The sequence below is a fragment of the Chironomus tepperi genome, unplaced genomic scaffold (assembly GCF_022539635.2).
Source record: "Chironomus tepperi strain 1889 unplaced genomic scaffold, CSIRO-AGI_Ctep_v1 contig_9, whole genome shotgun sequence".
NCBI classification, from domain to species: Eukaryota; Metazoa; Arthropoda; class Insecta; order Diptera; family Chironomidae; genus Chironomus; species Chironomus tepperi.
In genome coordinates, this window is record NW_027226131.1 from 858,170 (window position 1) to 879,349 (window position 21,180).

Below are 21,180 nucleotides of genomic sequence, written 5' to 3' on the forward strand. Positions count from 1 at the left end.
TCAGCAGGCTTTTTAACTCATTCCATTCGATAATTTTTTGTAAAGAATAAAATTAGTGAAAAATGAAAAATATCTTAATAATCGTTCTGATCTCATTTATCTGCGTCAGCAAGACATATTCACAAGACACAGAAATCGAGGAAAGTAATTCCAATGAATATCAAATTGAAGGAAAAGTATTTGCACCAGAATTAGCAAGTGATGAAAATTACAAGAATTGGGTCCAAAATACAGACATTCTGTTGCATACAGGCAATTCTGGCATATTCAAAGGATTCCTTAAGAGTGATGGCAGCTTCGTGATCAATAAAGTGCCTTCCGGAAGCTTCATATTGGAAGTTCAAAATGCAGACTACGTATATGAGGCTGTTAGAGTTGAAATCAATAACAAGGGCAAGTTCCGTGCAAGAAAAGTATCACAGTAAGTATTACAATTGATTTGTTAATGATTTGATATAATATTTTGTAGGATATGTTTCTAACGGCCAGAAAGTTTTTGAATTTTATGCTGAAAAGTTTCGGAAAAAATAATTCAAAATCTAATTAGTCGTTGAATTCTTACATGTGATACGATACATGTCACGTGTCGCGACACAAAGATTTGTAGACTAGACATTAATGACATTTTAATTCTTTTTCTTCCAGCATTCAACCATCTCAAGTAATTCAGCTTCCATATCCATTAAAGTTGAAAGCAATGACAACATTCAGATATTTCCAACAGCGAGAACAATGGAAAATCACAGACTTCTTATTCTCACCAATGGTCTTGATGATGGTATTGCCTTTAGTCTTACTCGTATTGTTACCAAAGATTATGAATGATCCAGAGGCTAAGAAAGAGCTCGAAAACATGCAATTGCCTGGATTAGGCAGTGAAATGCCAGACATGAGCGAAATGCTTTCAAAATTCTTAGGTGGAGGTACACCAGCACCAAAGCCTCAACCATCTCAATCGGAAAGGTCGAAGAATAAAAAGCGTAGCAATAATAACTAATTTATGACATTATTAAGTTATATTGAGTCATTTTTCTGTAATAAGAACAATCTAATTTAAATAAATAAAGGAACAGAAATTTTATGTAAAATGAAACAGCTCAAAAATTGTTTACCGTTTCTTACAAATTTATTTTTTTTTTTTCGTTTCATTGAATAAAAAATTGATTTACTTTCTTTCCATGTCTTGCAGAATCCTTTCAAGAAACAAATTTGCATATAAGCAGCAACGCTGTTCTCTCCATGATAATGATTATATGAGTATAAAACATCTTTTAGTTAACTTTTACAATAATATAGAGTAATAATCATAACGTAATCATTTATAATAAAACAATAGTTTTTTTTCTTCGATTATCTAGTGTCGCGTTAGAGGGAAAGAAGCAACGTAAATTAATTAATCAAAAAAAAACATACATTTTAAATCAGAAAAAAAAGATATGAATAAATTATGAATGATGGATGATTTTTTGAATGTGTATAAAAAGTAGATAGAAGTAGGCTTTGCTGGAAGCAAAAATTTTGGTAAGATTTTTGATTTATTTAGAATTTTTCTTCATCCAAGCCATGTTTAAAGCACATCAAAATAGGTGTTGAAACTCCATCGACATCACGATATTCCATCATAGCAATCATACCCTCGGCGTCCATTGATTCGCCTGTGAAGAATTGAAGATCTTTGAAACGTGTGAGAATATCCTTCATTACATCATTTATGTTCTTTTTGAAGACATCAACTTGGTCTGGTGATTTTTCCTCTAATTTTGCTACGACTCTAGAAAATTTATAAAATAATCATTCGATTAATGAAAAAGTTCATGTCACGTAATCAATTTTAAATGCGCAAAAGTAAGTGCGATAATGTATGAAAAGACAGGTCATGATTCTATCATTAATTAAGGATAATAACCATGGTTTAAAGAACAATATTAATCTAGCAACATCTTTGGAGAGCCAATATTCATATTTTAAATATCCACTCATGCCTAGAATTGCCATATGTGCAGATTTGCAATATAAATATAACGGTACTTACTTCTTCATATAATCTTTAAGGTAGACAGTGAATTGTTTCTTATCAGCGAATCCAGTTTCACATAAACGGTGATTTAAGACAATATCGACACCAGATTCAACTGCTTCGTCTGTTCCTTCATCGGCTTCTTCCGCACTTGGATTGGCTCCATCAATTTGAACATCACCGATCTTTCGTGTCTCCAATTTACCATAAACCTCATAGAGGACTTCTTTTTCTAACTTGATTTTGTAGGTGTCTGAGAACATTTCGTCACCTGTAAGACAAAGAAAAATTGTAGAAAATGTCATTTTAGGTCTCATACGAATCATAAAAATTTTCTTTTTCTGGAAAATTCTTATAACTCACTGGATGTATTTTTTATTAGCTATATGAGTCATATAGACTATAATTAGCAACTAGTGTGCGATGGAAAGTACATTGACACCTTACTGACTCATTTTGGTGCATTTTTTCTGCACATAAAATTTTGAGGTTATGTTTTACATGATTTTTTTTCTATGCTGCAAATCCATAAATACTTTATAAAACGATACTTTAAATGGATATTTCACTGCATGGCTATGCCAAAATGGCGTCAGTAGCCTTTCACACTACATAGCGTTGGATCTCGACTATTTTTACATGATTTTAAGTTATGTGGGAAATTTTATGGAAAGAACCACGAAAATGAACCAAATTCATTAAAATTAGCTCAGATAATGAATTTATCACGTTTTGAGCAACAAACTGAACACTTTTTAATATATGCATTAACCTAGAATGCATTCGTGGAAGTAAGAGCGAGAATATGGAAGGATGTGGCAAAAAATTTTAAATTGTCATTTTTGCCCAAAAATCCATAAAATATCACTGTACTCCATATGCCCCTAGTTGTTTATACTATAATTAACTACTTACCAGTGAAAATATCCTTGTAAATCCTCATCTTGTCAGTTTATTGATAGATCTTCGACACGAACGATGTCTTCTATTAAATTGTTTCAAAAAAAGGAATTAACCTAGACTTTTAGTTAACGTAGTAGATTTTTTTTTCAGGTTTTCAAAAATAGTTTAACCGTTTTATTTTTTCAAAAAATTTGTGACCGTTATTTTCTAGCGATTTGGCATGCATTTTAAACTTGATATTAATTAGCTTTTACGAATATGTACTGATTGTTATCATCAATTTGAAGGAGTTTTTGGTCATTTGTACATAATATTTCATATTCTCCAGTTGAATGCATGCTAATTAATTTGATTTCATTGCCAATTTTGGCAATATATGACGGTTCATTAGACTCGATGATTATCGGTGATATGCTGTCATTGCTTTTTGGGAACCAGGCTAATCCTCTTCCATTTAATACCTAAAATTTAAATTTATAAGAAAATGTGCATACTTAGTAATAAACGCATGACTTACATCAACAAATGTATTATCAAAGTTAATATCTGAACTTTTTGATATCGCAACAACTTCAAACTCCTTCCTATCTTCATTATTTTGGTACACTTTTGCGATAACTAATGGATTACCGTCATTATCAGTTCCGATTGATAAGGCATTTTCGGGAAATTCAAGATTAACTATGGAGACCCACTCGTAAACCGGATATGTTGAATAGAAATTTGACAGCTTTGGAAGTTCATTAAACAGCACATCGTCAGCAATCTGATCATTTGCGAGTCTGTTGGATATAAGAAATATTAATTTTATTCAATAAATTAACCCAAAAATTTACTTACAGTGAATACTCGCTATTATCCTTAGCCTTAATAATTTCAATAAAGTCTTCCTTAGTCAGGTAGTAATGAGCGAATTTGCAAAGATTCTGCAGTTGAGTCAAGTTCCGATTTTTGGATGCTACATGAAAAGCAGTTTGACCTTCCCAATTCTTATTAAATAGGAATGCCTTAATCTCATTTTCATCAAAAATGCCTTCCAAGAAGTAAAGGACTTTTGTCAGTGCACTTTCCTGCCATTTAGACACTGCTTGTGTGATTATGCCTTCACCAACTAATGTCTTCAAACTGGAAGCTGATAAATGAGTTTGTAGGAAATCCATTATTAAATCGAAGATCTTTTGATCGTAGAATAGAACAGCAATGTCCAAAAATTTGTAGTTTGCCTTTCGAGTATTTTCTAAAATGTACATGATGTGCTCTTCTTCTAAGGCTGATGAGAAGTATTCCAACATTATTTGAAGCATCTCAATTTGGTGAGTGTAGATCACAAGATACAGTGAATTAACTTTATCCATATTATTTCCAATAATCCAGTTCGCAACTGACTTATTGCCTTGATCGAATGACAACCAAATGACTCTGAACATGTCCAAATTCCTTGTAAGAATTATAGTCTGTAATGCATTATTTCCATCATCACCAGGATTTAAGAGAATTTTGTGATATTCGATATGAGGAAGAGTTTTCTTAACAATGCCAATGAACGTTTCCAGACCTTCAACAGTATTGATTTTGGTCAAAGATTCTGAAAAGTTATTCAGCACAAAGACTTTAAAGAAATCACCAAGGAATGTGTCGAATGATAATTTTTGGTACAATGCGACAATTGCTTCTTCATTATCACATTGCTTGTACATGAATTGATCAATATAGCGTCTTAAAGTCTGATAAATTTGTCTCACAATGTTCATGTTTGTCGTAGCATAGTTCGTCGTGATTCTAGTAATGCAATAGTATCGAAGTTGTAGGAAGTCATGACGAAATTCTCGGAAATCCTTGCTGTATTCATAAGTATCGTAACATCTCTCAGACTTACGATTGTGACACAAAATTAGAGACTTTTTGGTTTTGTCAGAAATGTTATGCTTAGCAATATCCAACAGAAGATTTAATGAACTTTCAAAGTTGTACATTTCCAGTTCCAATGGTCCGGGATTTCTATAATAATTCATCAAACTTGTTCGGTTCTTAATCTCATTCGCATAGTCAATATTTGTATATTTTGTGGGCATCTCAAATGCCTGCATAAAAGCATTTTTGTCATACTTATTTTTGTTCCGTAAATATTTTTCAATTTGCTTCTCATCCGTTTCAAAAGCCTTTTGTATTAGACTCCATAACTCTTCAATTACAAACTTTATTCTTTTCTCGCATGCTAATTGGAAGAGATTGTTGTCATTGGAATCTTTTGATTCGAGTACATGTTTCAGTGTTTTTGGATCTAGTCTGTTAATTACATTTGAGAGTAGGAATGATAGAAGGAATATTTGATTCTCAGAAATGCAATTATGCAGACTTATTGTTGACTTCTCAAAAGCATCAATTAGTTCATCAAATGCATCAACTGGAATGTCTTCATGTTTCAATATGGAATCCATAAAGTTTCTTATATTTCTATACTTTTCATCAACCAGAATGTAATTTAATATGCCGGCTGTAAATTGTAAATTGTTCATCACATAGCGTGCAGCTAAATATTCCTGAGTCAAAACATCTCCTATTAAGCCGGCATCTACATCATGTGAAATTTTCTCATCAGCTGATTTTGTTGATGTATCTAAAATTAACTCATAAAAATATTTTTCGTACATTCCGATGTCATCGTCTAACATGAGATTTGAGAATGTATATTTATGAATCCAATAAACATCAATTATTACATCAGCTAAATTTTCGTGTGATTTCATAATTTCAATGAACTTTGCGCCATAATTTGAAAATTTTTGTGAATTTGTTGTAAAGTCGAATCTAAATTTAGAAATGTCATTGACCAGGGTGCTTGCATGCTGCTCTAATTTACGCTCATCAAAATTGTGTAAATTTTCCGTCCACAACTTGCAAAGTCCCGCGATTTCGTCATCCTCATTTCCACTTTCATATTTTATCAACACTTCTTTTTCCATCTCTTTTTTTTTTTGGTTCCCGTCAAGATGTGAAAAATAGACTAACAAATTTTCCTATATCAGTTGATCTACTTTTGGCTCGCAGTAAATCAAACTCAAAAAATAAATTCACTTGATAACAACACAACACAAAGTAATACAATTATTTTTAGTAATAGAGTGTAGGACTCTCTCAAATATTATCTTTCATCACACAGTCGCTGCTAATAAATGAATGGAATTATATTTTGCACAACAATTTTATAAGTAAAATATATTCTCACACATGGCGTACGTACACTAAGTCATAATTCTCTTCTCTTTTTCTTTTGACTCAAAATCAGTGAGAATCGCTCAAAATATTTGTTTCGATCTGGGTTTCTGTGCGCATTTCTTAAAAGAACTTGATATTTTGAGTATTTTTTATTGCTCACTAGCTGCTGATCGTTAATTACTCTCTTATTGTTGATTTATTAGGGGACTTTAACATAAACTGTCATTTAAAATTTGAAAAAAATTTGCTTCTCACGAATTTGCCTTCGCATCTCTCAATTCTCTTTGCATCTCTTTTTGACTCGGATAAAAACCAGTGAATTTTCTATTTTTAGTTCTTTTGCAAATTGATTTTTGAGGAAAACACATCAAAGCAAACATAAACATCTCGGATTATTTTCGCGTGTTTATAACTTCATTTCTAAATCTTCAATACATCTGTCGTCGAAAATTTAGCTTTGAAGATTATAAACTCGACGAAAATACCCTAATCTCTATAAGACAATAATACTTTCGAAACATAAGAAGAAGAATTGGGAAATATTTTGATTGATAATCGTAGGAAGCAAGGTTTTAATTTCACAACAGTGACAAAGCTGAAATTAATCATCAAATAATGTCCGCAGCACTTTAAATAATTAATCTGATAAACAAGACTGATTCATCCAGTCGGCAAAAATGAATAAAAAGTCCCATGCGACAAAGAGAAAATGCGCTAAAAATTGAGTGAGAATTTCTCATTTCTTGTGTATTTTTATATGAAAAAAAGTCTATTGAGCAGAGATATATATCCAGAAATAGGTGTTCATATTAATATTTGTCATTAAAAATGAAAAAAGAGTTGATTTTATATTAAAAGTTTATTATTTAATAAAAATTCATGGCATATCCCGTTGTGATAAGTGAAAGTCGAAAATTTTGAATCTACACAAACGTTTTTTCTATCAGCAAAGGATCATGCGCACAAGAACTACTATATTTTTCGAAAGAAAATATAGTTTTCATCAACAGCTTTTGTTAAGAACGAATTAAAAAATTTTTGTTAAATGAGTTACAAGCGTTTTTGATGATCAGTGATTGTTGTAAAAAGTTATAAAGTCTTCCTTTTCCTACTCGTAATCATTAAAGTATCTCTCGCAAATGTTGTGGATTGCCATAAATAATTTAAAACAAGGTGAAGATGGAAAAAAGAGAAGGAAAAAAAAATTCAATTTTTCTTCTTTCATTTTTTGTTGTGATTAAGAGAAAAGAAAAAAAAAGAAATGAAAATTGAGTGGAATAAATGAGTGATAAAAATGTAAATATACAAAAGAATTCTGTGCAATTTCCATAAACAAGAACTGAATGATTTGATGAATTTCTGGAATATATCATTGTGAAAATTCATGTTAGCGAATATACATGAAATCAAGGTTTAATGTTAAGCAAGGATTAATGTTTACACCTCCCATCATGAATAACAATAAATATACAGTTGTGCACAGTGACTTTACTTTCATGAAGAATTCATTTCTTTTAATTAAAAGTTAAAGTTAAGGTTGTCATGTTGTGTGTGCTTTCAATTTCAATGACGAAGGAATGATATGACTTTGTTTTTAATTTGTAAAAAAAAGGAAAGAAAAAAAAATAATATAGTATGTACGTAGCTTTATCGATTTTTCTCTAGGAACAATTTTTCAAGGCTCGAAAGTTCAGTTTATGTACAATTCAGATTTAAAAATCGGTTTGTGCCATCATTCCTCAATTCAGAAATTATATTTTGTTAAAAGTCGCCTTGCGAGAATCATTTCCAATGAACTTGATTTATTTTAATTACTTTTAAATCTCTTCGAATTTTCATTTTTTTTTTTTTTATAATAATTTGCATGATCGAATATTTGAATGACAAAAATTTACATGATTTTGCAATGATTTTGGACACTTGCCACATAAAAAATATAAAGCGTGTTGTCTGTTTTTTTATATAGCTATACATACCTACATAGAGACATATAATTTAAATTCAAATATCATTTGGATGTAAATTTAATTCGATTTTTCTTCCTTTTCCTTCTCCCATGTCTCTCATAAATTGTTTTTTTCATGCTGGCATCTAGTATTCAAATAAAAATGAAATAGGAAAACAAGAAACATCATTATAAGCCCTCTTTGGATAACATGCAACACTTATTTAATGAAAACTTAGAGGCACTCACTCAGGCTTCTTTGATTTTCATCTTGGGTGTCATTATCATATTATCGAATCTAATCGTGATTGCTACATTTATCAACTTTAGGGGTGAGTAATCAATATATTATATCCATATACTGATCATAATCATAAATTAATTATAATTTATACTTACAGGACCTCAAGAGGTTATTAACATTTATCTTCTATCGCTGGCATTTGCGGATTTGATTTGTGGTCTTGTGATTGTTCCTCTTTCCATCTATCCGGCTATTCAATCAGGTACTACGAACTTAATTGGATATCGACTTGATTATTTATTGATAAAACTTAATCATGCATCGGTGCTGAAAGCTTGTGCTACTCGAAACTTGAAACTGTGTGTCTTTGGACTAAGAAAAGGACGAGTCATTTGAAAATTGATGGGATGTGCTTGTTGAAAGCTCTTTTGTGACATTTCCTGCTTAATGATGTTAATCTGTAGATACAGCAACACCATTCAAGTTATGTCCTTATTCCCGAGCGGCACAATGTGGTAAACCGCTTTATTCACCAAAAAATTGGTTAAAATGCGTCATCATGGTACCGTCAAGTCAGTTTCATGTCTCAAGCTTATTCCCGAGTGACACAAAGCGTCAAAACCCATAATTCACCAATATTACGTTCACAAATACGGAGACTCATCGGTACCACAGCAATTACAGTGTGCTGTTCGGGATTGCGACAATCGTCCAAACATTCAAAGACACACAAAAGTTTCAGCAGCACTGCATCAAGCCATAAACTCAATTATTAATCACATAAATCTTTATTCTCTTCTACCTCTATCAACATAGCTGAACCAGGTTTTAAAGAACAAGACACATGGGTGTACGGACATTTAGCATGTCGAGTCACAGGATATGTAGAAATTACACTCTTTTCAATATCCGTAAGTTCATCATTTCTAATATTTATAAACGTAATGACATTAATAGGCCACATAAATTTCATATATTATTCCCACAGATGTTTACCTTCATGTGGATTTCTGTCGACAGATACTTAGGTCAGTAAAGTTTTTTTTTTTCTTTTTTCTGTATTATGAGTGAAAGAGATGGATTGAATGGACTTTTTAAATTTTTAATAACATTATTTCCCTTTTGTTTTTGTTATTTACAGCTGTACGTAAGCCTTTAAGATATGACACCGTTCAGACGAAAACGAGATGTCAATGTTGGATGTGTTTTACATGGATATCAGCAGCGATGTTATGTTGTCCGAGTCTATGGACTGAAGCACATCCAAATTTCGATAAGAATGCATACATTTGTACACCGAATTGGCATGATATGGCTGCATACTCTGTCACTTTAGGTAGTAGTCTATACGTCTATGTGAATTTATTGCATTTTTTATGATTGTCTCTTATTTCAATTGCAATTGCAGCGATTCTTGTACTCGGTCCGAGTATAATATCGATCGTATATAATTATGGATATATTTTTTCAATGATGCGTAAAATTAAGAGTGGAGTGCCGATTCATGATAAAGAGTAAGTGATAATAAAATTAGATTAGGTCATTTGACGCATGTTGTCCTCGGAAATAATTTATTCTATTCCTCTATGGCTTAATAATTTATGCTATTCTCTATTCATTTTAGGTATGCAACAGCACTCGCAGAAAACCTCGCTAATCCAAGTCATGTGATGTCTTTCATTTTAGTATTTCTTTTTGCATTAAGTTGGAGTCCATACGTTGGGTAAGCATCAGATGCAAAATAATTGTCCAAGGCTGTTTTATAATTAGGTCAATGTCTTTTTATGTTGCATTTTAGAATACGAATCTATCAGGAAATTACAGGTGTTAATATCGATGATTCTATAATCCTGTTCGGAGCTGTTTGGATAGGAGTATTCAATTCATTCTGGAAGATAATAATTATGTCCTTAATGTCGCCGCAATTCCGATTGGCACTTCGTATATTTTTCCTTACAATTTGTTGTAGAACACAGGGTAGATTACAAGCTGAAATATTAGGACTAGATCCAGATGATTAATTCCATTATTCTACACTTTAAAATTGATTATAAAAACATGCAAAATAACACAAAGCAAAAAAAAAATCACAAAAAAGCATCACTCTACATACATATATGAATATACAGCAACATGCAGCAACAATAACATAATTTTGACGATCTCATTCGAGTGGATTACTACTGTCGTTCTCATTCAGGATTAGATTTTTGAAGCTTTTGGGGATGTTTCATTATGATACAAGCTTCGTGATTCAATACATCTCAAAACTTTCGGATTTTATCGTTTTATGATAAAAAAAAGTTAATTAAATTATCATTAATGAGTCAGTGTCATCAGTAAACAATCCCCAAAAGTACTTCATATCTCAATTAATTAATCAAAATGGATGAAGTATCTAGTCGGAGCACTTGCAGGCCTATAATATTAGTGAGCATTAGAATAACTAATCTAGTCGGATAGCTTGCGGATAGCTTAATAATAAACGTCACACGAGCTTGCAATAATGTTTGGAGATTTTAAACAGCTAGAACTGCCGAATAAGTTTAATTTAACATAAATTTCTTGAATATTATGGAAATCAGGTGATTTTAAACGAGATAGTTATCAGGATCATTCATAAATGACGTTCATGCTTCATACTACTACAAGTTGTTCTGTATGGAATGTTACATAGCCTCAGAGTAAGGGTTCTCGAGACCAAGGCCAACCCGAATGGACAATTTGACAAAATGTCTACTTAATTACTAGATCAACGGTCAACTAATCTAGTTATTAAATGGATATTACGTCAAATTATCCACTCAGGAGGACTTCGCTATCGAATTTCGAGATTTTTCATGATCGAGACTTCGAAAAATTACTGGGGGACTTCACTATAGAGTTTCGAGATTCGTCAAAATCGAGACTTGGGGAAATCCTACCTCAGACTCCCGTTTCTGAATATTGTACGTCATTTATGAATGATTCTGTTATTAGCCCGAATAGCACAAATCGGCTAATTGATCAAAAATCCGACCCCAGACCGATGTAACACTGACTATGTTAAGGATTCGATTAAAATCCAGCATCGTGCCAGAGTCATACCGGCAAGGTACCAGAGTCAAACCGGCCAGGTGTCCGAGTCATGTCGACCTGGTGTCAGAGTCATACCGGTCTGGTGCCCGAGTCATACCTGCCTGGTGTCTGATTCAAAACTTGAGTGGTCCCAGATCATACCGCCTAGTACCAGAGAAATATCGGTCTGGTGCCAATGTCATACTGACCTGGTGACATAGTTATACCAGCCTCGTACCAGAGTCATAGCGGCATGATACAGGATTTCAGATCGATTAACTGACATGTGCAATTCGGGTGAGGTCAATCAAAAAAGGAGTTTAAAGTTCATTATCATCTACTCCAATGAGGTCGATCAAATAATTTTTTTAGACATTTATTTTTATGCTCAAAAACTCTAAGAAAAATTTCAAAGAAAAAGGGAATTTAAAGTAAAAAAAAAAAATTAAAAAATTACCGTCGAAAAATATTTTAAAAGTCATGACAAAGAAAAAATTCTCTTAAATGAGTGAGAACTTATAAGAAATATATATAAAAAAAACTTTAATAATTAGAAAACATGCAACATGAGCAATCAAAAGTATTAAGAAAAAGTAAAATTTTTGCTTGCGTAGTTTCTACTAAATATAAATGTTTAAATCAACTCGTTCACCTAATCACATAAAACATGAATGATGTTTAGTAATGTTCAGGCATAAGTCTTCTACAATAGATACAAAATACTGCCTCGGTTATTGATGATACAACGTATTGATAAAGTTAGGCTGACTCTTTCAAAAAAATTAATTAACTAATTATAAAGCAATTTTGAATATCTAAAAAATTGAGATTTTTTTTTGTTATTTTTCAATCTTTTAACTCTAATTGGAAAAGCTTTTAAAAACATTAACTTTTAAAGCACATTGCAATTTATATAGAAAAAAAATCATATTTATTACGAGACAAGCTTTTTGACAAAGTTTTTAATAATAAAATAATAAAAAAAGCCCGAGAGAGTCAGTTTAAATTTCCAATAATAAAAAAAAAACAATCTATTAGTAAATTTAGAGCCATCATAATAACATTTTTTGAAATTTTAAAGATGATGACAAAAACAGGATCACATTGTAGTACTTCAAAATGAATTATTATCGTTGAATTTTGATGAAAAAATAAGTGAAAAAAATGAGACAAAAAAATTATTAAATAATTGTAAATAGCGTTATAAATGGTTCGAAAAACAAAGTAAATTAGGTTGTAAAATTAATTTTTTGAAGTCAAATTACTACTTAATGATGTATTCTATAAAAACAAAAAAAAATATCGATAGTGAAAAGTGAAAATTTAGCGATTCTTCAAGTTTTTTCATAAGTTTTTTCGTAACGTCGACTCGATTGACGATACATTTCTTTCCGCAAGGCCTACCAAAAGATACAAAAAAAAATGATGTAAAATTCAATCCTATCCGAAAATTATAAAAAAATGCATCAATTAATTTAAAAAAATTTTAATTTATTGTTTTCTAGGAAAAATTACTAAATCAATTTGTATGATCTCTCTCTTATTAATTTATAGAACAATTCTTTTTGTAAAATTTAAATAATTAATTTGTACATCTTCTCAATCTCAACATAATTGAATATGTCACTTGTTGGCACAAATGATTTACTTATTAATTCATTTTAATGTTCATAAGGTTTATATATAAATGAAAAAAAAATTAGTTAAAAATTGTAAACAATACATTTTCAAAATTATTTTTAAGATAAAAAAGCTTTTCAAGTATTTTTATTCTGGTCAAATTTCATATTTAATATGTTTTCAGTTTTACAAATTTCGGATTTCTCTTTTGAGTGGCAAATTTCATTTTTCTCTGTGAAAATAGACTAAAAACAGCCGTTACGGTGCCATCACGGCTCTCTTACTTACTTACTTACTTCACTGATCGGACAGATCATCTGTGATCCATGGTTTCTCTCAGTTGGCGTCTAAAACTAACTCAATCGGTGGGTGCCCATTGCAAACTGTCAATACCAAATGCTACACATTTTCCATCAACAGCCTCTGATCAACCTCTTTGGTTGTGAGAGTTTGATGATTTAACTCGCAACTTAAAACTCAAAATGTGAATTTAATTTTAAACTCACAATGAAAATTGAGTTTAAAAATGAATTTGAATTGAATTCATTTATCAAAAGGATTTAAATTAATTTTTAAAATTGAGTTGGAAATTGAATTTGAGTTTAAAAGCATATCGAATTGAATTGAGTTTTGAGTTAATTTCAAAAATGCGCTTCGCCACATCTTGACGCTCGAGTTTCTATCTTTTTAGTGAAGTTTTAGTGGAGTTTTATTCTCTTTTTTTATGAATTTTATTGGAAATTTTTCAAAACTGAAAATAACATTTTTTTCTTCAATTTTTCTTAATCTGATTCCAAAACACTGCATTACCGACACGCGATCATTGGTTCGAAACTTTAAAATGGACTAGAATTGCAGCCTATTATTAACTAAGTCTACATCAACCCCGTGTTACCTGGAAAACACATGAGATGGATAAGGCCAGAATCAGACATTATCGCAAAAATTCAGATTTTCTTAAATTCTAACGAAATATTGTTAGTGTCTAACCCTTGAAAGAATGCGAAAAATGTAGGTCAAGCCGGCGTTAGTTCTTTGTGAATTTTATTAACCCATTCCCTACAGTATCGAATTCTCTTATAAAGTAAAAGATGTTTTTTTAAGACACCGGCTCCTGTACTAAATCTACAAAGTTTATTTCAATGGAATGTGCTGCTCGAGTTTATGACATGATAACCAAAGATTATTGCTGCAATTCTACTGTACAATTGTTATTACTACAAGATATCGTACTTCTATTAATAATTCTTGCATCAGATAAGACTTTGTCATCAATTAACTCGAATTGTTTCTAAAATTAAGCTTATAAAGTCCCAAACATCATAATCAATCATCATACTACGTCTTAACAATAAATCAAGTAAAAGGTGAGTTTAAATTCCAATTCAAACAAACAAGATTTAAGTTAAATCCAGCAAGATTTATCCAAATCATTAGAGCTTAACATGTCTAGCACGCATTGCTACTAGGGCAAACTAACACAAGCATATGAAAACAGTTGTATATATATTATTTCTTTTTCATCCTTTATTTTTTAGAAATTAAGGTTTTAAACGTAAAATTAAACAAATTGAGGCGCATATATTAAAGTATCTTGCGATTAATCGGATTAAGAAGTTGAAGAAGAAGAAACTTTTAATAAGTAAAAAGGTGAAAAGATTAAATTAAAATTGTTTTTGACCTTGTTAAGAAAAATTGAAGTTCATGCAAACAAAATATAAAAATTTATTTTCAATATTTAATTGGCAATATTGAACTAAAAAACTGTTAATTTGATACTTATAGCAATGATATAATCAGCAAGGAAAATATTATTAAAAATTCTAATAAAAGGATGGAGTTTTATGCGAATGGAATTTCTAATGATATCGGGTATATGGTAAGTGCGAAGTGAAAATTCACAGTTATATATTCTTTTGTTAAGCATATACACAAAAAAAATATTCTTTTTTGCTCTTTCCTGAACATTTCCTGCGTCTTTTAACCAAAAATGAAATTTTTCTTTTTCTGTGCGTAAATTAAATGAAAAAGCAAAAAAATCAAAAAAGTTTCTTGAACTTTTCAAATGGAAATTTTTCAAACCTTATTTTCATCATTCTAGGGAAATCCTAATCTAGCGACAAACACTTATAGTAGTAGTCTACAGCAAAACAGTATTGAATCGCCAGTTTCTTTCAATAAGAAATCACAGGTTTGTGTACAAAAACTAATTAATTTGTGGGACATAAAGTATAAAAGAATCAAAAAATCAATTCTAGGTGTCTGAATTTATTCCTCCTTCTCGGCTTAACTCAACATCATCACCTAGTTTCTACAATACTACTTACAATAACACATCAATTGTTAATGGACAAAATGCTACCCCGACTAAGAACTACGCATCAACTTCCTATTCAATAACCCCTATTAAAAACAACTCAAATCGTAATTAATTCATTAATATTCATTAATTAAACTAGATTTGCAGTCGTGACTTTATAATAATATTTTTATGTCTTCTTTCTACTTCCTATAAAATATTCTAGATCGAAATTACTTGCGTGATTCCCCACAGAAAATTGCACCTCAAGATGGATCGCCACCGACAATTTTCTCAGCTACTAACATACATCAGGTGAGCAGACACTACTTAATGGGGGAACCACAAATTTGGGTTAATCCAAAAAACCATAAAAAAATTTATGTGTGGTTGTGTGTGGCTATAAACAGCTGATATTAATGATATTGGGTCATGGACTAATAATCTCTGGGCACTGACCTGAATAATATTTTTTTGTGGATACTATACATGAACTTTATACGAAACGTGTGCATGTTACATCGACCCCAATAAATTTAAGCTTAAATCAGCTGATTTTGTCAAAAAGAATAACAAGAATAAGCCACAAGTTACTTGCTTATTATCAAATATTGTTTATGACTTTTATTGATAATCTCTGTGTAAATTTGTACAAAGTTACTAAGTGTATAGTCAATATTGCATCTAGTGCTATAAAATTTCAATCGTGTGTCGTTTAATTCTGATCACAAAGTTTGGCTGTCTATCAACTTTTGTTCCATTTTCTGATTTTTTTTACACCTTTTGACGTGGCTTTATAGACATAGACGTTGGCAAACACAAAAAAATTACAAATCTGCCACATTCACATCTTCTACTCATTTACAGTAAATGAGAATTTTAGTAAATAATCCCAAACAAACGAGAGTCTCTTAAATTGTCAATTAGTCCATGACTTATAAGCATGCCTATAAATAAAATCAGAATTCATATTATCTAAATCCTTAGAGATTTATAAATTAGACAGCTGAGTACACACCGTCAACGGCCTACATTTTTATTTTGAAATATGTAACTTATTAGCCCTACTTACATAGCATTTTATGTCAACTCCCACGCACATATACACACCTTCGCTTGAAGGAAATTCAAGCTTTGCAAAAAATAAAAAAAAGTAATTTTTCCTTTCCTTTTTTTCTGCTTGCTCATCCGTTTTTTAGGAAAATGTCGGAGGCACAACGTATTTTTATCCACAAGAGCAACCAACTTCATATCAAAATGAAGAGACATTGCCACTTCCATATTCTATGACATCAATGACTGACGGTTATATGTACACTCCAGCGCCAATATCTTCCACAACAACTAATTCACATGTACAACAAACAACAAAGTCCTTCCTATCATCAACATACTTTATGTCAGAAGATTTACGCAACAGTCTACTATTAAAAAATGAAATTGCAAATAATGTTGAGAATTCTTCCAACTTACCAATAGAAGTTGATAATTATCATTCATTATCTTTATTGGAGGCTTCTTCAAATTTACCAGTACCTTCTTCTACATATAAGGCAATACATAGTTCAACAGGAATTAAATATTGTTTAAGGAGATTACATAGTATGTCTATACATTAATTCTATTTATTGAATAACATTCTCATAACAAACTCTTTATTCCTTTTGTAGGCTTCAGGATTCAGTCTGTGAAATTAATGATGCAAGTTATAGATATATGGAAAAAATTCTCGCATCCAAATTGCGTTGCTCTTCGTGAAGTATTCACAACAAAAGCCTTTGGCGATAATTCACTAATATTAGTTTATGACTATCATGCCGGATCGCAGACGCTATTATCGAAATACTTTACGCCAACGAGTAATGGCTATACACCGTCTGTTGGATCGGCATTTTCGGGCGATGCAAGACCATTTAGTCATAAGAATACGTTGCAACGAACAGGTATGTTGGTGATTTATGTTGTTATGTGATGGATGTCAGTTGGGGAACGCTTGGCAATTACGGTATGCTGAAACTAGGGATTATAGGGTCTACATCCCCGAACTGAAAAGTTTTGTAAGGAAAATCACGAACCTTGATTTGTATTCCGTAACGTAATTTCCGAACGTTTCCTGATGAATGACTACCCTAGCGGCAAATCAGACCAGAAGACCCATTACGGAACCTTTAGGGCAAAGCTTGAAGTCAAGTCGACTCAAGTCGAATTTCTCATGCAAAATCCGATTCAAATTCAAGCTCTGCTTTATGGCACCGAGTCATTTTGACACAAGACTCCGAGACAGTGCCCAAAAAACTTTACTGTGCCGCTCGGGTTACTTACCAGAATTTATTTCAATTAAGTAATTAATCATTGTGTTTCTCCAGCAAATGGACCGATACTTCAGGAAAGTGAAATTTGGAACATTATTATACAACTTACTTGTGGATTAAGAGCAATTCATCAAGCCAATCTAGCATGCAGGTAATTTATTTCTGCTTTCGCATAGACTTTTTACAGTTGAATGATTTCTCACGGACTTTTTCTCATGATTATCCACAGAACATTAGATCCAACAAAAATTATAACAGACGACAAACGACTTCGATTTAGTTTTGTAGGAATAACGGATATAATAACTTTCGATTCAAATCAACAGAACCCATTTCAACTAGTTAATCATTATCAACAAGTAAGCAATTCCATTGCTGATTAATTGACCATAATTAACTTTAATTCATACTATCTTTCAGGATGACTTAACGGCACTTGGAAAGCTGATTATCGCTTTGTGTTGCAGATGCTTGCAATCGGTTCATAGCAATCAAATACAACACAGCATTGATCTCATCTCAAGACATTATTCATCCGATTTAAAAAATTTAATAACATACCTTTTATCTCCTAATAAAGTGAAATCAATTGTAGAGGTGATGCCGAAGATCGGCGCCCGATTCTACACGCATCTTGAGCTTCTGGAAAATCATTGTGACATGCAAGAGAATGAACTGCTAAAGGAGATGGAGAATGGACGATTGTATAGATTGCTGGTTAAGTTAGGAACGATTAACGAAAGAGAGTGAGTATGAATTTTTAACGGATTTTTGAGATTTGAAATTTTCAAAACAAAATTTGCAAAAAATCTTCAAATTTGCAAAAATCATCGAAATCTAAAAATTCTCAGACTACTTGACACCATTCTGCTATCTTTACCGAAATTTAACAAGTCAGATAAGAATCCAAGCCTTAACACATTAAAAATACCTTCATAAAAAGCATTTTCCATATTATCTCATAAAATCAAAGTATTGATCAATCGCAGTAACATTACTTTTACATCATTACACCTACATTGACCCATTTAATCAATTCTCGATTTCTTTCCTTTCATTTATTTACAGCTTACATATGGATGTAACATGGTCTGAAACAGGTTTGTTGTTTGAATGATTATAAGTAAATAAGTACTAACTATGACTCGTTTTCATCCTTTAAGGCAATCGATATATGCTCAAACTATTTCGTGACTATTTGTAAGTACATTACTTATGATGAATTCTGACTGACAAGGTTGAACAATTTCCTGAGTGAAATTTACTTTATAACTGTAACACGAATTTTCTTTACATTAAACAAATTTTTTATTATTCATATTAAAAAGGTTCCATACAGTCACGGAAGATGGTAATCCATGGCTTGATATGTCACATATCGTTTCCACACTTAATAAGTTAGATGCTGGTACTATGGAAAAAGTAAGCATGAATTTATTATTCGATAAAATTTCACTTTTACTAATTCATGACTACTTCTATATTTAAGGTACAATTAATGAGTAGAGATGAGCAATCAGTTTTAGTCGTTACTTATGCCGAATTGAAGCATTGTTTGGATCAAGCATTTAATGAGCTGACATCTTTTAATGTGTAGGATATAATAGAAGATAACTTATACAAACTAAGGGATTGTCCATGATGAAACTACTTCTAGAACATAAGTTCTTTTAAGGAAAACAAAAAAACTATTTTTTATTTCTCAGCAGATCTCTGTCTCATTCATTAAACTCAAGGTAAGGAATTGTTTATTTTGAAGTAAAGTTAGTAGAACATGATTTGATTAGGATTACCTGCTTGGTCAAATCAACGATACTTACTTACTTCGCTGGTCGAACAGATCAATTGTGATCCATGACTCTCTACAGATATTTTCTGAAGCTGTCTCTATGGCTGGCTTCCGTTTGCCAATACTAAGTGCAACACTATCTCTATCGAAGGCTTCCTTTTCATTCAACTGTTCCATATGTATAATACATTAACGTTCCATAAGGAATATCAATGTAATACATATTGAGCATTTTGGTTGCATAGGATTCTTTGGTCAAATCAACAATAAGTTCTGTATCATGACCAAATCATAGAAGAAAAAGTTCAAATTTACATTTTGTCAAGCGCTCTTACAACTCTCGATAATTCAGTAGGTTAGAGAATCTGATATTTGGGAAGACGTTAGTTCAAATCCTACTCGGGTCATAGTTGTGGGAAAGTTTACTTTATTCTTGAGAGACTTAGAATAGTTAAGGACTTAGGACGATTCCTATTTGGATTCATTTCTCAACTCAACTTAAACATTCAAGACCCAACTTATAAATCGAAATTCAAGCAAATAACGATTCATTGTCTCGAGATCCATATCCTTTAACATTTGAATAAAAAAATACATAAGATATGTATTTGGTAAAATCTATATCCATTGACTTTGATAGGTTTTGATCGATTTTGATTCATAATCTCTGTTCTACTGACTAGTTAAACTCTAAATTGTTGAAATTCACTAACCATTTAACTTTTCATTTTAGGTAGTGCATCGTTACTATTAAAAGTTACAAATGAAAATGGAAAAACTTACACACATGCATGTAGTTTTGAGCTTATTCAAAGTTCAGGACTAGATGATAAATTCTTTAATAAAAAAAAAACTTTATATATATTAAAACAGATAAAAAAAAGGATGAAAAATGATAGAAAATGAGGCATCTAATTAGATTAAGTTTTTAATAGTTAATGATGATTTCTGAAGTGATTTTTTTGCTCTATTACTATATTAAATTGAAATTTATGTAAGATTTGGCATATACATACATTATTATATTAAATTCTATCGGCAGGTTTTTGACTTTTTTAATTTCATTTTTTTTAAAGACTAAGTTCATTTTGAGAGATGAAAAGACACAATACAAAATTTAAATTAAATCATTTAAAAAAAAAAGTAAATAAAATTTGATTAAATTGAAATCATTTAATTTAATTAAAAATTCAACGAAAAAAGATAAGATATTGGTTTCAAACAAGATGAATATTGTGAATTGAAAGAAATTTCTGAAGACTTTAGTTATACATTATTAATATTTTTATTATTACTATATTATTTTTCGACGATAAGTTCATAATGCACAAATTAGTAGACGTACAGAAATACGAGATTTCGTTAGTTTTGTTTTCTTATGTTAAGATAAAAAAAATTTTTATTTTGTGAACAATTTGGTATTAATTTTTCGGAATCAATTGTACTTAAAATGGAGCTGTTCTTGAAATTGTCTATGTTTGTGATATTCTGTGTATACATTTAACATCATAACAATGATAAGGGAAGACGTATTGTAGATGCGACATATGTTAACTTTGATCTAGATAATTTTATTTAATTAAATTGAATCAATTAAAAGAGGACATGACAGTTAATTGTATTTTTGTGATCTTATCACATATCATTTGTGATGCAGTCTATGTATTAATGTCTCAAAAGCAACATTGCAGATTTTATTGAATATATTTCATTTTTGTCATGTAACATTCTAAGTATTTGTTTCGCAACAGTTGCGATACAGTCGTAAGACACAATTT

The 21,180-nt window shown here is 31.0% G+C and overlaps 4 protein-coding genes across 7 annotated transcripts; 3 read left to right on the forward strand and 1 right to left on the reverse strand.

Annotated features, from left to right (window-relative positions):
• Position 1: 1 nt before the first annotated feature.
• On the forward strand, positions 2-1,093 carry EMC7 (ER membrane protein complex subunit 7). The gene is made up of 2 exons (XM_070634422.1): positions 2-421; positions 646-1,093. The coding sequence occupies exons 1-2, from the start codon at positions 63-65 to the stop codon at positions 995-997; spliced, it is 711 nt and encodes a 236-aa protein (XP_070490523.1). The 5' UTR covers positions 2-62; the 3' UTR covers positions 998-1,093.
• Tctp (translationally controlled tumor protein) lies at positions 1,077-3,086 on the reverse strand. The gene is made up of 3 exons (XM_070634436.1): positions 2,933-3,086; positions 2,033-2,288; positions 1,077-1,771 (listed from the first exon to the last, which is right to left on the reverse strand). Exons 1-3 carry the CDS (start codon positions 2,958-2,960, stop codon positions 1,540-1,542), a joined length of 516 nt encoding a protein of 171 aa, XP_070490537.1. The 5' UTR covers positions 2,961-3,086; the 3' UTR covers positions 1,077-1,539.
• A 3,382-nt stretch (positions 3,087-6,468) lies between these two features.
• On the forward strand, positions 6,469-11,188 carry DopEcR (G-protein coupled receptor DopEcR). Of its 4 annotated transcripts, XM_070634613.1 has the most exons (10): positions 6,469-6,861; positions 7,084-7,309; positions 8,232-8,413; positions 8,483-8,587; positions 9,142-9,236; positions 9,314-9,353; positions 9,467-9,661; positions 9,734-9,839; positions 9,950-10,048; positions 10,124-11,188. In XM_070634613.1, the coding sequence occupies exons 3-10, from the start codon at positions 8,293-8,295 to the stop codon at positions 10,344-10,346; spliced, it is 984 nt and encodes a 327-aa protein (XP_070490714.1). In that variant the 5' UTR covers positions 6,469-6,861; positions 7,084-7,309; positions 8,232-8,292; the 3' UTR covers positions 10,347-11,188. The 4 variants fall into 4 exon arrangements, with proteins under 4 accessions (XP_070490714.1, XP_070490706.1, XP_070490721.1 ...); XM_070634605.1 differs by having other exon boundaries at positions 6,469-7,309; XM_070634620.1 differs by lacking the exon at positions 7,084-7,309.
• Positions 11,189-14,493: 3,305 nt separating this feature from the next.
• Positions 14,494-21,134, forward strand: PAN3 (Poly(A) specific ribonuclease subunit PAN3). The gene is made up of 15 exons (XM_070633799.1): positions 14,494-14,652; positions 14,788-14,881; positions 15,104-15,193; positions 15,261-15,426; positions 15,528-15,616; positions 16,501-16,903; positions 16,972-17,244; positions 17,668-17,764; positions 17,843-17,972; positions 18,034-18,359; positions 18,682-18,713; positions 18,777-18,813; positions 18,942-19,035; positions 19,103-19,349; positions 20,136-21,134. The coding sequence occupies exons 2-14, from the start codon at positions 14,837-14,839 to the stop codon at positions 19,208-19,210; spliced, it is 1,890 nt and encodes a 629-aa protein (XP_070489900.1). The 5' UTR covers positions 14,494-14,652; positions 14,788-14,836; the 3' UTR covers positions 19,211-19,349; positions 20,136-21,134.
• Positions 21,135-21,180: the final 46 nt, after the last annotated feature.

Excerpts from the sequence above, each read along its gene's own strand:
- EMC7 (XM_070634422.1), top strand. The coding sequence starts at position 63 with ATGAAAAATATCTTAATAATCGTTCTGATCTCATTTATCTGCGTCAGC. Across the intron at positions 422-645 it reads CGTGCAAGAAAAGTATCACA|CATTCAACCATCTCAAGTAA; the intron begins GTAAGTATTACA and ends TTTTTCTTCCAG.
- Tctp (XM_070634436.1), bottom strand. The coding sequence starts at position 2,960 with ATGAGGATTTACAAGGATATTTTCACTG. Across the intron at positions 2,289-2,932 it reads TTACAAGGATATTTTCACTG|GTGACGAAATGTTCTCAGAC; the intron begins GTAAGTAGTTAA and ends TTTGTCTTACAG. Across the intron at positions 1,772-2,032 it reads CTTAAAGATTATATGAAGAA|AGTCGTAGCAAAATTAGAGG; the intron begins GTAAGTACCGTT and ends TAAATTTTCTAG.
- DopEcR (XM_070634605.1), top strand. The coding sequence starts at position 8,293 with ATGCAACACTTATTTAATGAAAACTTAGAGGCACTCACTCAGGCTTCT. Across the intron at positions 9,237-9,313 it reads TTACACTCTTTTCAATATCC|ATGTTTACCTTCATGTGGAT; the intron begins GTAAGTTCATCA and ends TTATTCCCACAG. Across the intron at positions 9,662-9,733 it reads TGCATACTCTGTCACTTTAG|CGATTCTTGTACTCGGTCCG; the intron begins GTAGTAGTCTAT and ends TTGCAATTGCAG.
- PAN3 (XM_070633799.1), top strand. The coding sequence starts at position 14,837 with ATGGAGTTTTATGCGAATGGAATTTCTAATGATATCGGGTATATG. Across the intron at positions 17,765-17,842 it reads CAAGCCAATCTAGCATGCAG|AACATTAGATCCAACAAAAA; the intron begins GTAATTTATTTC and ends GATTATCCACAG. Across the intron at positions 17,973-18,033 it reads TAGTTAATCATTATCAACAA|GATGACTTAACGGCACTTGG; the intron begins GTAAGCAATTCC and ends ACTATCTTTCAG.